The sequence below is a fragment of the Eulemur rufifrons genome, chromosome 8, assembly GCF_041146395.1.
Source record: "Eulemur rufifrons isolate Redbay chromosome 8, OSU_ERuf_1, whole genome shotgun sequence".
Lineage (NCBI taxonomy): Eukaryota > Metazoa > Chordata > Mammalia > Primates > Lemuridae > Eulemur > Eulemur rufifrons.
Window position 1 is genome coordinate 102,853,962 of NC_090990.1, and position 15,904 is coordinate 102,869,865.

General features: G+C 60.2%; 1 protein-coding gene across 1 annotated transcript; it reads left to right on the plus strand.

The window, feature by feature from the left end:
• Positions 1 to 7,523: 7,523 nt before the first annotated feature.
• LOC138390366 (filaggrin-2-like) lies at positions 7,524 to 14,333 on the plus strand. Its single transcript, XM_069479235.1, has 15 exons — positions 7,524 to 7,811; positions 7,895 to 8,375; positions 8,754 to 8,838; positions 9,430 to 9,489; positions 9,574 to 9,756; positions 9,979 to 10,035; positions 10,315 to 10,514; positions 10,593 to 10,655; positions 10,773 to 11,084; positions 11,322 to 11,558; positions 11,793 to 12,074; positions 12,276 to 12,509; positions 12,708 to 12,951; positions 13,192 to 13,469; positions 13,525 to 14,333. Exons 1-15 carry the CDS (start codon positions 7,524 to 7,526, stop codon positions 14,331 to 14,333), a joined length of 3,813 nt encoding a protein of 1,270 aa, XP_069335336.1.
• Positions 14,334 to 15,904: the final 1,571 nt, after the last annotated feature.

Below are 15,904 nucleotides of genomic sequence, written 5' to 3' on the forward strand. Positions count from 1 at the left end.
TGGGTCTGGGTCAGGCGCGTCTTCTAGCCGCGGCCGACATGGGTCAGGCTCAGGTCAGTCTTCCAGCTACGGGCAGGGTCAGTCTGGCTCAGGTCACTCTTCCGGCTACGGCCAACATGGCTCTGGCTCGGGTCAGTCCTCTGGCTTTGGCCAACATGAGTCTGGCTCAGAAGAGTCTTCTGGCTTCAGTCACCACGAATCTAGCCAACACCGGTCCTCCAGCCATGGTCAGCGTGGGTCTACATCACGGCAGTCCTCGAGCAGTGGCCGACACGCCTCTAGCTCAGGTCATTCTTCCAGCTCTGGTCAGCATGGCTCTGGCTCAAGTCAGTCTTCTGGCTATGGCCAGCACGGCTCTGGGTCAGGCCAGTCCACTGGCCGCGGCCGACATGGGTCTGGTTCAGGGCAGTCCTCCAGCTACGGTCAGCATGAGTCTGGCTCAAGTCAGTCCTCGGGCCATGGCCGACACGGTTCTGGGTCAGGCCAGTCCACTGGCCGCGGCCGACACGGGTCTGGGTCAGGTCAGTCTTCCAGCTATGGCCAGCATGGGTCGGGCTCCGGTCAGTCTTCTGGCTTTGGCCAACATGAGTCTGGCTCTGGGGAGTCTTCCGGCTTTAGTCACCATCAGTCTGGCAGAGGTCAATCCTCTAGCTATGGTCAACATGGCTCTACATCAGGACAGTCATCAAGAGGTGGCCAACATGGATCCAGCTCAAGTCAGTCTTCCGGCTCCGGTCAGCACGGTGCTGCTGGTTGCAGTCAATCTTCTGGCTCTGGCAGACACGGGTCTGGGACAGGACAGTCTACTAGCCGCGGCCAACATGGCTCTGGCTCAGGTCAGTCTTCCAGCTACGGTCAGCACGAGTCCGGCTCAAGTCAGTCTTCGTCGGGCTATGGCCAACATGGGTCTGGATCAGGCCAGTCTACTAGCCGCGGCCGACACGGGTCTGGTTCAGGTCAGTCTTCCAGCTACGGGCAGGGTCAGTCTGGCTCAGGTCACTCTTCCGGCTACGGGCAACATGGCTCTGGCTCAGGTCAGTCTTCCGGCTTTGGCCAACATGAGTCTGGCTCACAAGAGTCGTCTGGCTTAGGTCACCGTGGATCTGGCCAGCACCGATCCTCCAGCCATGGCCAACATGGGTCTACCTCAGGGCAGTCCTCAGGCAGCGGCAGACATGCCTCTAGCTCAGGTCATTCTTCCAGCTCTGGTCAGCATGGCTCTGGCTCAAGTCAGTCTTCTAGCTATGGCCAACATGGCTCTAGCTCAGGCCAGTCTACGGGCCGCGGCCGACATGGCTCTGGCTCAGGTCAGTCTTCCAGCTATGGTCAGCATGAGTCCGGCTCAAGTCACTCTTCAGGCTATGGCCAACATGGGTCTGGGTCAGGCGCGTCTTCTAGCCGCGGCCGACATGGGTCAGGCTCAGGTCAGTCTTCCAGCTACGGGCAGGGTCAGTCTGGCTCAGGTCACTCTTCCGGCTACGGCCAACATGGCTCTGGCTCGGGTCAGTCCTCTGGCTTTGGCCAACATGAGTCTGGCTCAGAAGAGTCTTCTGGCTTCAGTCACCACGAATCTAGCCAACACCGGTCCTCCAGCCATGGTCAGCGTGGGTCTACATCACGGCAGTCCTCGAGCAGTGGCCGACACGCCTCTAGCTCAGGTCATTCTTCCAGCTCTGGTCAGCATGGCTCTGGCTCAAGTCAGTCTTCTGGCTATGGCCAGCACGGCTCTGGGTCAGGCCAGTCCACTGGCCGCGGCCGACATGGGTCTGGTTCAGGGCAGTCCTCCAGCTACGGTCAGCATGAGTCTGGCTCAAGTCAGTCCTCGGGCCATGGCCGACACGGTTCTGGGTCAGGCCAGTCCACTGGCCGCGGCCGACACGGGTCTGGGTCAGGTCAGTCTTCCAGCTATGGCCAGCATGGGTCGGGCTCCGGTCAGTCTTCTGGCTTTGGCCAACATGAGTCTGGCTCTGGGGAGTCTTCCGGCTTTAGTCACCATCAGTCTGGCAGAGGTCAATCCTCTAGCTATGGTCAACATGGCTCTACATCAGGACAGTCATCAAGAGGTGGCCAACATGGATCCAGCTCAAGTCAGTCTTCCGGCTCCGGTCAGCACGGTGCTGCTGGTTGCAGTCAATCTTCTGGCTCTGGCAGACACGGGTCTGGGACAGGACAGTCTACTAGCCGCGGCCGACATGGCTCTGGCTCAGGTCAGTCTTCCAGCTACGGTCAGCACGAGTCCGGCTCAAGTCAGTCTTCGTCGGGCTATGGCCAACATGGGTCTGGATCAGGCCAGTCTACTAGCCGCGGCCGACACGGGTCTGGTTCAGGTCAGTCTTCCAGCTACGGGCAGGGTCAGTCTGGCTCAGGTCACTCTTCCGGCTACGGGCAACATGGCTCTGGCTCAGGTCAGTCTTCCGGCTTTGGCCAACATGAGTCTGGCTCACAAGAGTCGTCTGGCTTAGGTCACCGTGGATCTGGCCAGCACCGATCCTCCAGCCATGGCCAACATGGGTCTACCTCAGGGCAGTCCTCAGGCAGCGGCAGACATGCCTCTAGCTCAGGTCATTCTTCCAGCTCTGGTCAGCATGGCTCTGGCTCAAGTCAGTCTTCTGGCTATGGCCAGCACGGCTCTGGGTCAGGCCAGTCCACTGGCCGCGGCCGACATGGGTCTGGTTCAGGGCAGTCCTCCAGCTACGGTCAGCATGAGTCTGGCTCAAGTCAGTCCTCGGGCCATGGCCGACACGGTTCTGGGTCAGGCCAGTCCACTGGCCGCGGCCGACACGGGTCTGGGTCAGGTCAGTCTTCCAGCTATGGCCAGCATGGGTCGGGCTCCGGTCAGTCTTCTGGCTTTGGCCAACATGAGTCTGGCTCTGGGGAGTCTTCCGGCTTTAGTCACCATCAGTCTGGCAGAGGTCAATCCTCTAGCTATGGTCAACATGGCTCTACATCAGGACAGTCATCAAGAGGTGGCCAACATGGATCCAGCTCAAGTCAGTCTTCCGGCTCCGGTCAGCACGGTGCTGCTGGTTGCAGTCAATCTTCTGGCTCTGGCAGACACGGGTCTGGGACAGGACAGTCTACTAGCCGCGGCCGACATGGCTCTGGCTCAGGTCAGTCTTCCAGCTACGGTCAGCACGAGTCCGGCTCAAGTCAGTCTTCGTCGGGCTATGGCCAACATGGGTCTGGATCAGGCCAGTCTACTAGCCGCGGCCGACACGGGTCTGGTTCAGGTCAGTCTTCCAGCTACGGGCAGGGTCAGTCTGGCTCAGGTCACTCTTCCGGCTACGGGCAACATGGCTCTGGCTCAGGTCAGTCTTCCGGCTTTGGCCAACATGAGTCTGGCTCACAAGAGTCGTCTGGCTTAGGTCACCGTGGATCTGGCCAGCACCGATCCTCCAGCCATGGCCAACATGGGTCTACCTCAGGGCAGTCCTCAGGCAGCGGCAGACATGCCTCTAGCTCAGGTCATTCTTCCAGCTCTGGTCAGCATGGCTCTGGCTCAAGTCAGTCTTCTAGCTATGGCCAACATGGCTCTAGCTCAGGCCAGTCTACGGGCCGCGGCCGACATGGCTCTGGCTCAGGTCAGTCTTCCAGCTATGGTCAGCATGAGTCCGGCTCAAGTCACTCTTCGGGCTATGGCCAACATGGGTCTGGGTCAGGCGCGTCTTCTAGCCGCGGCCGACATGGGTCAGGCTCAGGTCAGTCTTCCAGCTACGGGCAGGGTCAGTCTGGCTCAGGTCACTCTTCCGGCTACGGCCAACATGGCTCTGGCTCGGGTCAGTCCTCTGGCTTTGGCCAACATGAGTCTGGCTCAGAAGAGTCTTCTGGCTTCAGTCACCACGAATCTAGCCAACACCGGTCCTCCAGCCATGGTCAGCGTGGGTCTACATCACGGCAGTCCTCGAGCAGTGGCCGACACGCCTCTAGCTCAGGTCATTCTTCCAGCTCTGGTCAGCATGGCTCTGGCTCAAGTCAGTCTTCTGGCTATGGCCAGCACGGCTCTGGGTCAGGCCAGTCCACTGGCCGCGGCCGACATGGGTCTGGTTCAGGGCAGTCCTCCAGCTACGGTCAGCATGAGTCTGGCTCAAGTCAGTCCTCGGGCCATGGCCGACACGGTTCTGGGTCAGGCCAGTCCACTGGCCGCGGCCGACACGGGTCTGGGTCAGGTCAGTCTTCCAGCTATGGCCAGCATGGGTCGGGCTCCGGTCAGTCTTCTGGCTTTGGCCAACATGAGTCTGGCTCTGGGGAGTCTTCCGGCTTTAGTCACCATCAGTCTGGCAGAGGTCAATCCTCTAGCTATGGTCAACATGGCTCTACATCAGGACAGTCATCAAGAGGTGGCCAACATGGATCCAGCTCAAGTCAGTCTTCCGGCTCCGGTCAGCACGGTGCTGCTGGTTGCAGTCAATCTTCTGGCTCTGGCAGACACGGGTCTGGGACAGGACAGTCCACTAGCCGCGGCCGACATGGCTCTGGCTCAGGTCAGTCTTCCAGCTACGGTCAGCACGAGTCCGGCTCAAGTCAGTCTTCGTCGGGCTATGGCCAACATGGGTCTGGATCAGGCCAGTCTACTAGCCGCGGCCGACACGGGTCTGGTTCAGGTCAGTCTTCCAGCTACGGGCAGGGTCAGTCTGGCTCAGGTCACTCTTCCGGCTACGGGCAACATGGCTCTGGCTCAGGTCAGTCTTCCGGCTTTGGCCAACATGAGTCTGGCTCACAAGAGTCGTCTGGCTTAGGTCACCGTGGATCTGGCCAGCACCGATCCTCCAGCCATGGCCAACATGGGTCTACCTCAGGGCAGTCCTCAGGCAGCGGCAGACATGCCTCTAGCTCAGGTCATTCTTCCAGCTCTGGTCAGCATGGCTCTGGCTCAAGTCAGTCTTCTAGCTATGGCCAACATGGCTCTAGCTCAGGCCAGTCTACGGGCCGCGGCCGACATGGCTCTGGCTCAGGTCAGTCTTCCAGCTATGGTCAGCATGAGTCCGGCTCAAGTCACTCTTCGGGCTATGGCCAACATGGGTCTGGGTCAGGCGCGTCTTCTAGCCGCGGCCGACATGGGTCAGGCTCAGGTCAGTCTTCCAGCTACGGGCAGGGTCAGTCTGGCTCAGGTCACTCTTCCGGCTACGGCCAACATGGCTCTGGCTCGGGTCAGTCCTCTGGCTTTGGCCAACATGAGTCTGGCTCAGAAGAGTCTTCTGGCTTCAGTCACCACGAATCTAGCCAACACCGGTCCTCCAGCCATGGTCAGCGTGGGTCTACATCACGGCAGTCCTCGAGCAGTGGCCGACACGCCTCTAGCTCAGGTCATTCTTCCAGCTCTGGTCAGCATGGCTCTGGCTCAAGTCAGTCTTCTGGCTATGGCCAGCACGGCTCTGGGTCAGGCCAGTCCACTGGCCGCGGCCGACATGGGTCTGGTTCAGGGCAGTCCTCCAGCTACGGTCAGCATGAGTCTGGCTCAAGTCAGTCCTCGGGCCATGGCCGACACGGTTCTGGGTCAGGCCAGTCCACTGGCCGCGGCCGACACGGGTCTGGGTCAGGTCAGTCTTCCAGCTATGGCCAGCATGGGTCGGGCTCCGGTCAGTCTTCTGGCTTTGGCCAACATGAGTCTGGCTCTGGGGAGTCTTCCGGCTTTAGTCACCATCAGTCTGGCAGAGGTCAATCCTCTAGCTATGGTCAACATGGCTCTACATCAGGACAGTCATCAAGAGGTGGCCAACATGGATCCAGCTCAAGTCAGTCTTCCGGCTCCGGTCAGCACGGTGCTGCTGGTTGCAGTCAATCTTCTGGCTCTGGCAGACACGGGTCTGGGACAGGACAGTCTACTAGCCGCGGCCGACATGGCTCTGGCTCAGGTCAGTCTTCCAGCTACGGTCAGCACGAGTCCGGCTCAAGTCAGTCTTCGTCGGGCTATGGCCAACATGGGTCTGGATCAGGCCAGTCTACTAGCCGCGGCCGACACGGGTCTGGTTCAGGTCAGTCTTCCAGCTACGGGCAGGGTCAGTCTGGCTCAGGTCACTCTTCCGGCTACGGGCAACATGGCTCTGGCTCAGGTCAGTCTTCCGGCTTTGGCCAACATGAGTCTGGCTCACAAGAGTCGTCTGGCTTAGGTCACCGTGGATCTGGCCAGCACCGATCCTCCAGCCATGGCCAACATGGGTCTACCTCAGGGCAGTCCTCAGGCAGCGGCAGACATGCCTCTAGCTCAGGTCATTCTTCCAGCTCTGGTCAGCATGGCTCTGGCTCAAGTCAGTCTTCTAGCTATGGCCAACATGGCTCTAGCTCAGGCCAGTCTACGGGCCGCGGCCGACATGGCTCTGGCTCAGGTCAGTCTTCCAGCTATGGTCAGCATGAGTCCGGCTCAAGTCACTCTTCGGGCTATGGCCAACATGGGTCTGGGTCAGGCGCGTCTTCTAGCCGCGGCCGACATGGGTCAGGCTCAGGTCAGTCTTCCAGCTACGGGCAGGGTCAGTCTGGCTCAGGTCACTCTTCCGGCTACGGCCAACATGGCTCTGGCTCGGGTCAGTCCTCTGGCTTTGGCCAACATGAGTCTGGCTCAGAAGAGTCTTCTGGCTTCAGTCACCACGAATCTAGCCAACACCGGTCCTCCAGCCATGGTCAGCGTGGGTCTACATCACGGCAGTCCTCGAGCAGTGGCCGACACGCCTCTAGCTCAGGTCATTCTTCCAGCTCTGGTCAGCATGGCTCTGGCTCAAGTCAGTCTTCTGGCTATGGCCAGCACGGCTCTGGGTCAGGCCAGTCCACTGGCCGCGGCCGACATGGGTCTGGTTCAGGGCAGTCCTCCAGCTACGGTCAGCATGAGTCTGGCTCAAGTCAGTCCTCGGGCCATGGCCGACACGGTTCTGGGTCAGGCCAGTCCACTGGCCGCGGCCGACACGGGTCTGGGTCAGGTCAGTCTTCCAGCTATGGCCAGCATGGGTCGGGCTCCGGTCAGTCTTCTGGCTTTGGCCAACATGAGTCTGGCTCTGGGGAGTCTTCCGGCTTTAGTCACCATCAGTCTGGCAGAGGTCAATCCTCTAGCTATGGTCAACATGGCTCTACATCAGGACAGTCATCAAGAGGTGGCCAACATGGATCCAGCTCAAGTCAGTCTTCCGGCTCCGGTCAGCACGGTGCTGCTGGTTGCAGTCAATCTTCTGGCTCTGGCAGACACGGGTCTGGGACAGGACAGTCTACTAGCCGCGGCCGACATGGCTCTGGCTCAGGTCAGTCTTCCAGCTACGGTCAGCACGAGTCCGGCTCAAGTCAGTCTTCGTCGGGCTATGGCCAACATGGGTCTGGATCAGGCCAGTCTACTAGCCGCGGCCGACACGGGTCTGGTTCAGGTCAGTCTTCCAGCTACGGGCAGGGTCAGTCTGGCTCAGGTCACTCTTCCGGCTACGGGCAACATGGCTCTGGCTCAGGTCAGTCTTCCGGCTTTGGCCAACATGAGTCTGGCTCACAAGAGTCGTCTGGCTTAGGTCACCGTGGATCTGGCCAGCACCGATCCTCCAGCCATGGCCAACATGGGTCTACCTCAGGGCAGTCCTCAGGCAGCGGCAGACATGCCTCTAGCTCAGGTCATTCTTCCAGCTCTGGTCAGCATGGCTCTGGCTCAAGTCAGTCTTCTAGCTATGGCCAACATGGCTCTAGCTCAGGCCAGTCTACGGGCCGCGGCCGACATGGCTCTGGCTCAGGTCAGTCTTCCAGCTATGGTCAGCATGAGTCCGGCTCAAGTCACTCTTCGGGCTATGGCCAACATGGGTCTGGGTCAGGCGCGTCTTCTAGCCGCGGCCGACATGGGTCAGGCTCAGGTCAGTCTTCCAGCTACGGGCAGGGTCAGTCTGGCTCAGGTCACTCTTCCGGCTACGGCCAACATGGCTCTGGCTCGGGTCAGTCCTCTGGCTTTGGCCAACATGAGTCTGGCTCAGAAGAGTCTTCTGGCTTCAGTCACCACGAATCTAGCCAACACCGGTCCTCCAGCCATGGTCAGCGTGGGTCTACATCACGGCAGTCCTCGAGCAGTGGCCGACACGCCTCTAGCTCAGGTCATTCTTCCAGCTCTGGTCAGCATGGCTCTGGCTCAAGTCAGTCTTCTGGCTATGGCCAGCACGGCTCTGGGTCAGGCCAGTCCACTGGCCGCGGCCGACATGGGTCTGGTTCAGGGCAGTCCTCCAGCTACGGTCAGCATGAGTCTGGCTCAAGTCAGTCCTCGGGCCATGGCCGACACGGTTCTGGGTCAGGCCAGTCCACTGGCCGCGGCCGACACGGGTCTGGGTCAGGTCAGTCTTCCAGCTATGGCCAGCATGGGTCGGGCTCCGGTCAGTCTTCTGGCTTTGGCCAACATGAGTCTGGCTCTGGGGAGTCTTCCGGCTTTAGTCACCATCAGTCTGGCAGAGGTCAATCCTCTAGCTATGGTCAACATGGCTCTACATCAGGACAGTCATCAAGAGGTGGCCAACATGGATCCAGCTCAAGTCAGTCTTCCGGCTCCGGTCAGCACGGTGCTGCTGGTTGCAGTCAATCTTCTGGCTCTGGCAGACACGGGTCTGGGACAGGACAGTCTACTAGCCGCGGCCGACATGGCTCTGGCTCAGGTCAGTCTTCCAGCTACGGTCAGCACGAGTCCGGCTCAAGTCAGTCTTCGTCGGGCTATGGCCAACATGGGTCTGGATCAGGCCAGTCTACTAGCCGCGGCCGACACGGGTCTGGTTCAGGTCAGTCTTCCAGCTACGGGCAGGGTCAGTCTGGCTCAGGTCACTCTTCCGGCTACGGGCAACATGGCTCTGGCTCAGGTCAGTCTTCCGGCTTTGGCCAACATGAGTCTGGCTCACAAGAGTCGTCTGGCTTAGGTCACCGTGGATCTGGCCAGCACCGATCCTCCAGCCATGGCCAACATGGGTCTACCTCAGGGCAGTCCTCAGGCAGCGGCAGACATGCCTCTAGCTCAGGTCATTCTTCCAGCTCTGGTCAGCATGGCTCTGGCTCAAGTCAGTCTTCTAGCTATGGCCAACATGGCTCTAGCTCAGGCCAGTCTACGGGCCGCGGCCGACATGGCTCTGGCTCAGGTCAGTCTTCCAGCTATGGTCAGCATGAGTCCGGCTCAAGTCACTCTTCGGGCTATGGCCAACATGGGTCTGGGTCAGGCGCGTCTTCTAGCCGCGGCCGACATGGGTCAGGCTCAGGTCAGTCTTCCAGCTACGGGCAGGGTCAGTCTGGCTCAGGTCACTCTTCCGGCTACGGCCAACATGGCTCTGGCTCGGGTCAGTCCTCTGGCTTTGGCCAACATGAGTCTGGCTCAGAAGAGTCTTCTGGCTTCAGTCACCACGAATCTAGCCAACACCGGTCCTCCAGCCATGGTCAGCGTGGGTCTACATCACGGCAGTCCTCGAGCAGTGGCCGACACGCCTCTAGCTCAGGTCATTCTTCCAGCTCTGGTCAGCATGGCTCTGGCTCAAGTCAGTCTTCTGGCTATGGCCAGCACGGCTCTGGGTCAGGCCAGTCCACTGGCCGCGGCCGACATGGGTCTGGTTCAGGGCAGTCCTCCAGCTACGGTCAGCATGAGTCTGGCTCAAGTCAGTCCTCGGGCCATGGCCGACACGGTTCTGGGTCAGGCCAGTCCACTGGCCGCGGCCGACACGGGTCTGGGTCAGGTCAGTCTTCCAGCTATGGCCAGCATGGGTCGGGCTCCGGTCAGTCTTCTGGCTTTGGCCAACATGAGTCTGGCTCTGGGGAGTCTTCCGGCTTTAGTCACCATCAGTCTGGCAGAGGTCAATCCTCTAGCTATGGTCAACATGGCTCTACATCAGGACAGTCATCAAGAGGTGGCCAACATGGATCCAGCTCAAGTCAGTCTTCCGGCTCCGGTCAGCACGGTGCTGCTGGTTGCAGTCAATCTTCTGGCTCTGGCAGACACGGGTCTGGGACAGGACAGTCCACTAGCCGCGGCCGACATGGCTCTGGCTCAGGTCAGTCTTCCAGCTACGGTCAGCACGAGTCCGGCTCAAGTCAGTCTTCGTCGGGCTATGGCCAACATGGGTCTGGATCAGGCCAGTCTACTAGCCGCGGCCGACACGGGTCTGGTTCAGGTCAGTCTTCCAGCTACGGGCAGGGTCAGTCTGGCTCAGGTCACTCTTCCGGCTACGGGCAACATGGCTCTGGCTCAGGTCAGTCTTCCGGCTTTGGCCAACATGAGTCTGGCTCACAAGAGTCGTCTGGCTTAGGTCACCGTGGATCTGGCCAGCACCGATCCTCCAGCCATGGCCAACATGGGTCTACCTCAGGGCAGTCCTCAGGCAGCGGCAGACATGCCTCTAGCTCAGGTCATTCTTCCAGCTCTGGTCAGCATGGCTCTGGCTCAAGTCAGTCTTCTAGCTATGGCCAACATGGCTCTAGCTCAGGCCAGTCTACGGGCCGCGGCCGACATGGCTCTGGCTCAGGTCAGTCTTCCAGCTATGGTCAGCATGAGTCCGGCTCAAGTCACTCTTCGGGCTATGGCCAACATGGGTCTGGGTCAGGCGCGTCTTCTAGCCGCGGCCGACATGGGTCAGGCTCAGGTCAGTCTTCCAGCTACGGGCAGGGTCAGTCTGGCTCAGGTCACTCTTCCGGCTACGGCCAACATGGCTCTGGCTCGGGTCAGTCCTCTGGCTTTGGCCAACATGAGTCTGGCTCAGAAGAGTCTTCTGGCTTCAGTCACCACGAATCTAGCCAACACCGGTCCTCCAGCCATGGTCAGCGTGGGTCTACATCACGGCAGTCCTCGAGCAGTGGCCGACACGCCTCTAGCTCAGGTCATTCTTCCAGCTCTGGTCAGCATGGCTCTGGCTCAAGTCAGTCTTCTGGCTATGGCCAGCACGGCTCTGGGTCAGGCCAGTCCACTGGCCGCGGCCGACATGGGTCTGGTTCAGGGCAGTCCTCCAGCTACGGTCAGCATGAGTCTGGCTCAAGTCAGTCCTCGGGCCATGGCCGACACGGTTCTGGGTCAGGCCAGTCCACTGGCCGCGGCCGACACGGGTCTGGGTCAGGTCAGTCTTCCAGCTATGGCCAGCATGGGTCGGGCTCCGGTCAGTCTTCTGGCTTTGGCCAACATGAGTCTGGCTCTGGGGAGTCTTCCGGCTTTAGTCACCATCAGTCTGGCAGAGGTCAATCCTCTAGCTATGGTCAACATGGCTCTACATCAGGACAGTCATCAAGAGGTGGCCAACATGGATCCAGCTCAAGTCAGTCTTCCGGCTCCGGTCAGCACGGTGCTGCTGGTTGCAGTCAATCTTCTGGCTCTGGCAGACACGGGTCTGGGACAGGACAGTCTACTAGCCGCGGCCGACATGGCTCTGGCTCAGGTCAGTCTTCCAGCTACGGTCAGCACGAGTCCGGCTCAAGTCAGTCTTCGTCGGGCTATGGCCAACATGGGTCTGGATCAGGCCAGTCTACTAGCCGCGGCCGACACGGGTCTGGTTCAGGTCAGTCTTCCAGCTACGGGCAGGGTCAGTCTGGCTCAGGTCACTCTTCCGGCTACGGGCAACATGGCTCTGGCTCAGGTCAGTCTTCCGGCTTTGGCCAACATGAGTCTGGCTCACAAGAGTCGTCTGGCTTAGGTCACCGTGGATCTGGCCAGCACCGATCCTCCAGCCATGGCCAACATGGGTCTACCTCAGGGCAGTCCTCAGGCAGCGGCAGACATGCCTCTAGCTCAGGTCATTCTTCCAGCTCTGGTCAGCATGGCTCTGGCTCAAGTCAGTCTTCTAGCTATGGCCAACATGGCTCTAGCTCAGGCCAGTCTACGGGCCGCGGCCGACATGGCTCTGGCTCAGGTCAGTCTTCCAGCTATGGTCAGCATGAGTCCGGCTCAAGTCACTCTTCGGGCTATGGCCAACATGGGTCTGGGTCAGGCGCGTCTTCTAGCCGCGGCCGACATGGGTCAGGCTCAGGTCAGTCTTCCAGCTACGGGCAGGGTCAGTCTGGCTCAGGTCACTCTTCCGGCTACGGCCAACATGGCTCTGGCTCGGGTCAGTCCTCTGGCTTTGGCCAACATGAGTCTGGCTCAGAAGAGTCTTCTGGCTTCAGTCACCACGAATCTAGCCAACACCGGTCCTCCAGCCATGGTCAGCGTGGGTCTACATCACGGCAGTCCTCGAGCAGTGGCCGACACGCCTCTAGCTCAGGTCATTCTTCCAGCTCTGGTCAGCATGGCTCTGGCTCAAGTCAGTCTTCTGGCTATGGCCAGCACGGCTCTGGGTCAGGCCAGTCCACTGGCCGCGGCCGACATGGGTCTGGTTCAGGGCAGTCCTCCAGCTACGGTCAGCATGAGTCTGGCTCAAGTCAGTCCTCGGGCCATGGCCGACACGGTTCTGGGTCAGGCCAGTCCACTGGCCGCGGCCGACACGGGTCTGGGTCAGGTCAGTCTTCCAGCTATGGCCAGCATGGGTCGGGCTCCGGTCAGTCTTCTGGCTTTGGCCAACATGAGTCTGGCTCTGGGGAGTCTTCCGGCTTTAGTCACCATCAGTCTGGCAGAGGTCAATCCTCTAGCTATGGTCAACATGGCTCTACATCAGGACAGTCATCAAGAGGTGGCCAACATGGATCCAGCTCAAGTCAGTCTTCCGGCTCCGGTCAGCACGGTGCTGCTGGTTGCAGTCAATCTTCTGGCTCTGGCAGACACGGGTCTGGGACAGGACAGTCCACTAGCCGCGGCCGACATGGCTCTGGCTCAGGTCAGTCTTCCAGCTACGGTCAGCACGAGTCCGGCTCAAGTCAGTCTTCGTCGGGCTATGGCCAACATGGGTCTGGATCAGGCCAGTCTACTAGCCGCGGCCGACACGGGTCTGGTTCAGGTCAGTCTTCCAGCTACGGGCAGGGTCAGTCTGGCTCAGGTCACTCTTCCGGCTACGGGCAACATGGCTCTGGCTCAGGTCAGTCTTCCGGCTTTGGCCAACATGAGTCTGGCTCACAAGAGTCGTCTGGCTTAGGTCACCGTGGATCTGGCCAGCACCGATCCTCCAGCCATGGCCAACATGGGTCTACCTCAGGGCAGTCCTCAGGCAGCGGCAGACATGCCTCTAGCTCAGGTCATTCTTCCAGCTCTGGTCAGCATGGCTCTGGCTCAAGTCAGTCTTCTAGCTATGGCCAACATGGCTCTAGCTCAGGCCAGTCTACGGGCCGCGGCCGACATGGCTCTGGCTCAGGTCAGTCTTCCAGCTATGGTCAGCATGAGTCCGGCTCAAGTCACTCTTCGGGCTATGGCCAACATGGGTCTGGGTCAGGCGCGTCTTCTAGCCGCGGCCGACATGGGTCAGGCTCAGGTCAGTCTTCCAGCTACGGGCAGGGTCAGTCTGGCTCAGGTCACTCTTCCGGCTACGGCCAACATGGCTCTGGCTCGGGTCAGTCCTCTGGCTTTGGCCAACATGAGTCTGGCTCAGAAGAGTCTTCTGGCTTCAGTCACCACGAATCTAGCCAACACCGGTCCTCCAGCCATGGTCAGCGTGGGTCTACATCACGGCAGTCCTCGAGCAGTGGCCGACACGCCTCTAGCTCAGGTCATTCTTCCAGCTCTGGTCAGCATGGCTCTGGCTCAAGTCAGTCTTCTGGCTATGGCCAGCACGGCTCTGGGTCAGGCCAGTCCACTGGCCGCGGCCGACATGGGTCTGGTTCAGGGCAGTCCTCCAGCTACGGTCAGCATGAGTCTGGCTCAAGTCAGTCCTCGGGCCATGGCCGACACGGTTCTGGGTCAGGCCAGTCCACTGGCCGCGGCCGACACGGGTCTGGGTCAGGTCAGTCTTCCAGCTATGGCCAGCATGGGTCGGGCTCCGGTCAGTCTTCTGGCTTTGGCCAACATGAGTCTGGCTCTGGGGAGTCTTCCGGCTTTAGTCACCATCAGTCTGGCAGAGGTCAATCCTCTAGCTATGGTCAACATGGCTCTACATCAGGACAGTCATCAAGAGGTGGCCAACATGGATCCAGCTCAAGTCAGTCTTCCGGCTCCGGTCAGCACGGTGCTGCTGGTTGCAGTCAATCTTCTGGCTCTGGCAGACACGGGTCTGGGACAGGACAGTCTACTAGCCGCGGCCGACATGGCTCTGGCTCAGGTCAGTCTTCCAGCTACGGTCAGCACGAGTCCGGCTCAAGTCAGTCTTCGTCGGGCTATGGCCAACATGGGTCTGGATCAGGCCAGTCTACTAGCCGCGGCCGACACGGGTCTGGTTCAGGTCAGTCTTCCAGCTACGGGCAGGGTCAGTCTGGCTCAGGTCACTCTTCCGGCTACGGGCAACATGGCTCTGGCTCAGGTCAGTCTTCCGGCTTTGGCCAACATGAGTCTGGCTCACAAGAGTCGTCTGGCTTAGGTCACCGTGGATCTGGCCAGCACCGATCCTCCAGCCATGGCCAACATGGGTCTACCTCAGGGCAGTCCTCAGGCAGCGGCAGACATGCCTCTAGCTCAGGTCATTCTTCCAGCTCTGGTCAGCATGGCTCTGGCTCAAGTCAGTCTTCTAGCTATGGCCAACATGGCTCTAGCTCAGGCCAGTCTACGGGCCGCGGCCGACATGGCTCTGGCTCAGGTCAGTCTTCCAGCTATGGTCAGCATGAGTCCGGCTCAAGTCACTCTTCGGGCTATGGCCAACATGGGTCTGGGTCAGGCGCGTCTTCTAGCCGCGGCCGACATGGGTCAGGCTCAGGTCAGTCTTCCAGCTACGGGCAGGGTCAGTCTGGCTCAGGTCACTCTTCCGGCTACGGCCAACATGGCTCTGGCTCGGGTCAGTCCTCTGGCTTTGGCCAACATGAGTCTGGCTCAGAAGAGTCTTCTGGCTTCAGTCACCACGAATCTAGCCAACACCGGTCCTCCAGCCATGGTCAGCGTGGGTCTACATCACGGCAGTCCTCGAGCAGTGGCCGACACGCCTCTAGCTCAGGTCATTCTTCCAGCTCTGGTCAGCATGGCTCTGGCTCAAGTCAGTCTTCTGGCTATGGCCAGCACGGCTCTGGGTCAGGCCAGTCCACTGGCCGCGGCCGACATGGGTCTGGTTCAGGGCAGTCCTCCAGCTACGGTCAGCATGAGTCTGGCTCAAGTCAGTCCTCGGGCCATGGCCGACACGGTTCTGGGTCAGGCCAGTCCACTGGCCGCGGCCGACACGGGTCTGGGTCAGGTCAGTCTTCCAGCTATGGCCAGCATGGGTCGGGCTCCGGTCAGTCTTCTGGCTTTGGCCAACATGAGTCTGGCTCTGGGGAGTCTTCCGGCTTTAGTCACCATCAGTCTGGCAGAGGTCAATCCTCTAGCTATGGTCAACATGGCTCTACATCAGGACAGTCATCAAGAGGTGGCCAACATGGATCCAGCTCAAGTCAGTCTTCCGGCTCCGGTCAGCACGGTGCTGCTGGTTGCAGTCAATCTTCTGGCTCTGGCAGACACGGGTCTGGGACAGGACAGTCTACTAGCCGCGGCCGACATGGCTCTGGCTCAGGTCAGTCTTCCAGCTACGGTCAGCACGAGTCCGGCTCAAGTCAGTCTTCGTCGGGCTATGGCCAACATGGGTCTGGATCAGGCCAGTCTACTAGCCGCGGCCGACACGGGTCTGGTTCAGGTCAGTCTTCCAGCTACGGGCAGGGTCAGTCTGGCTCAGGTCACTCTTCCGGCTACGGGCAACATGGCTCTGGCTCAGGTCAGTCTTCCGGCTTTGGCCAACATGAGTCTGGCTCACAAGAGTCGTCTGGCTTAGGTCACCGTGGATCTGGCCAGCACCGATCCTCCAGCCATGGCCAACATGGGTCTACCTCAGGGCAGTCCTCAGGCAGCGGCAGACATGCCTCTAGCTCAGGTCATTCTTCCAGCTCTGGTCAGCATGGCTCTGGCTCAAGTCAGTCTTCTAGCTATGGCCAACATGGCTCTAGCTCAGGCCAGTCTACGGGCCGCGGCCGA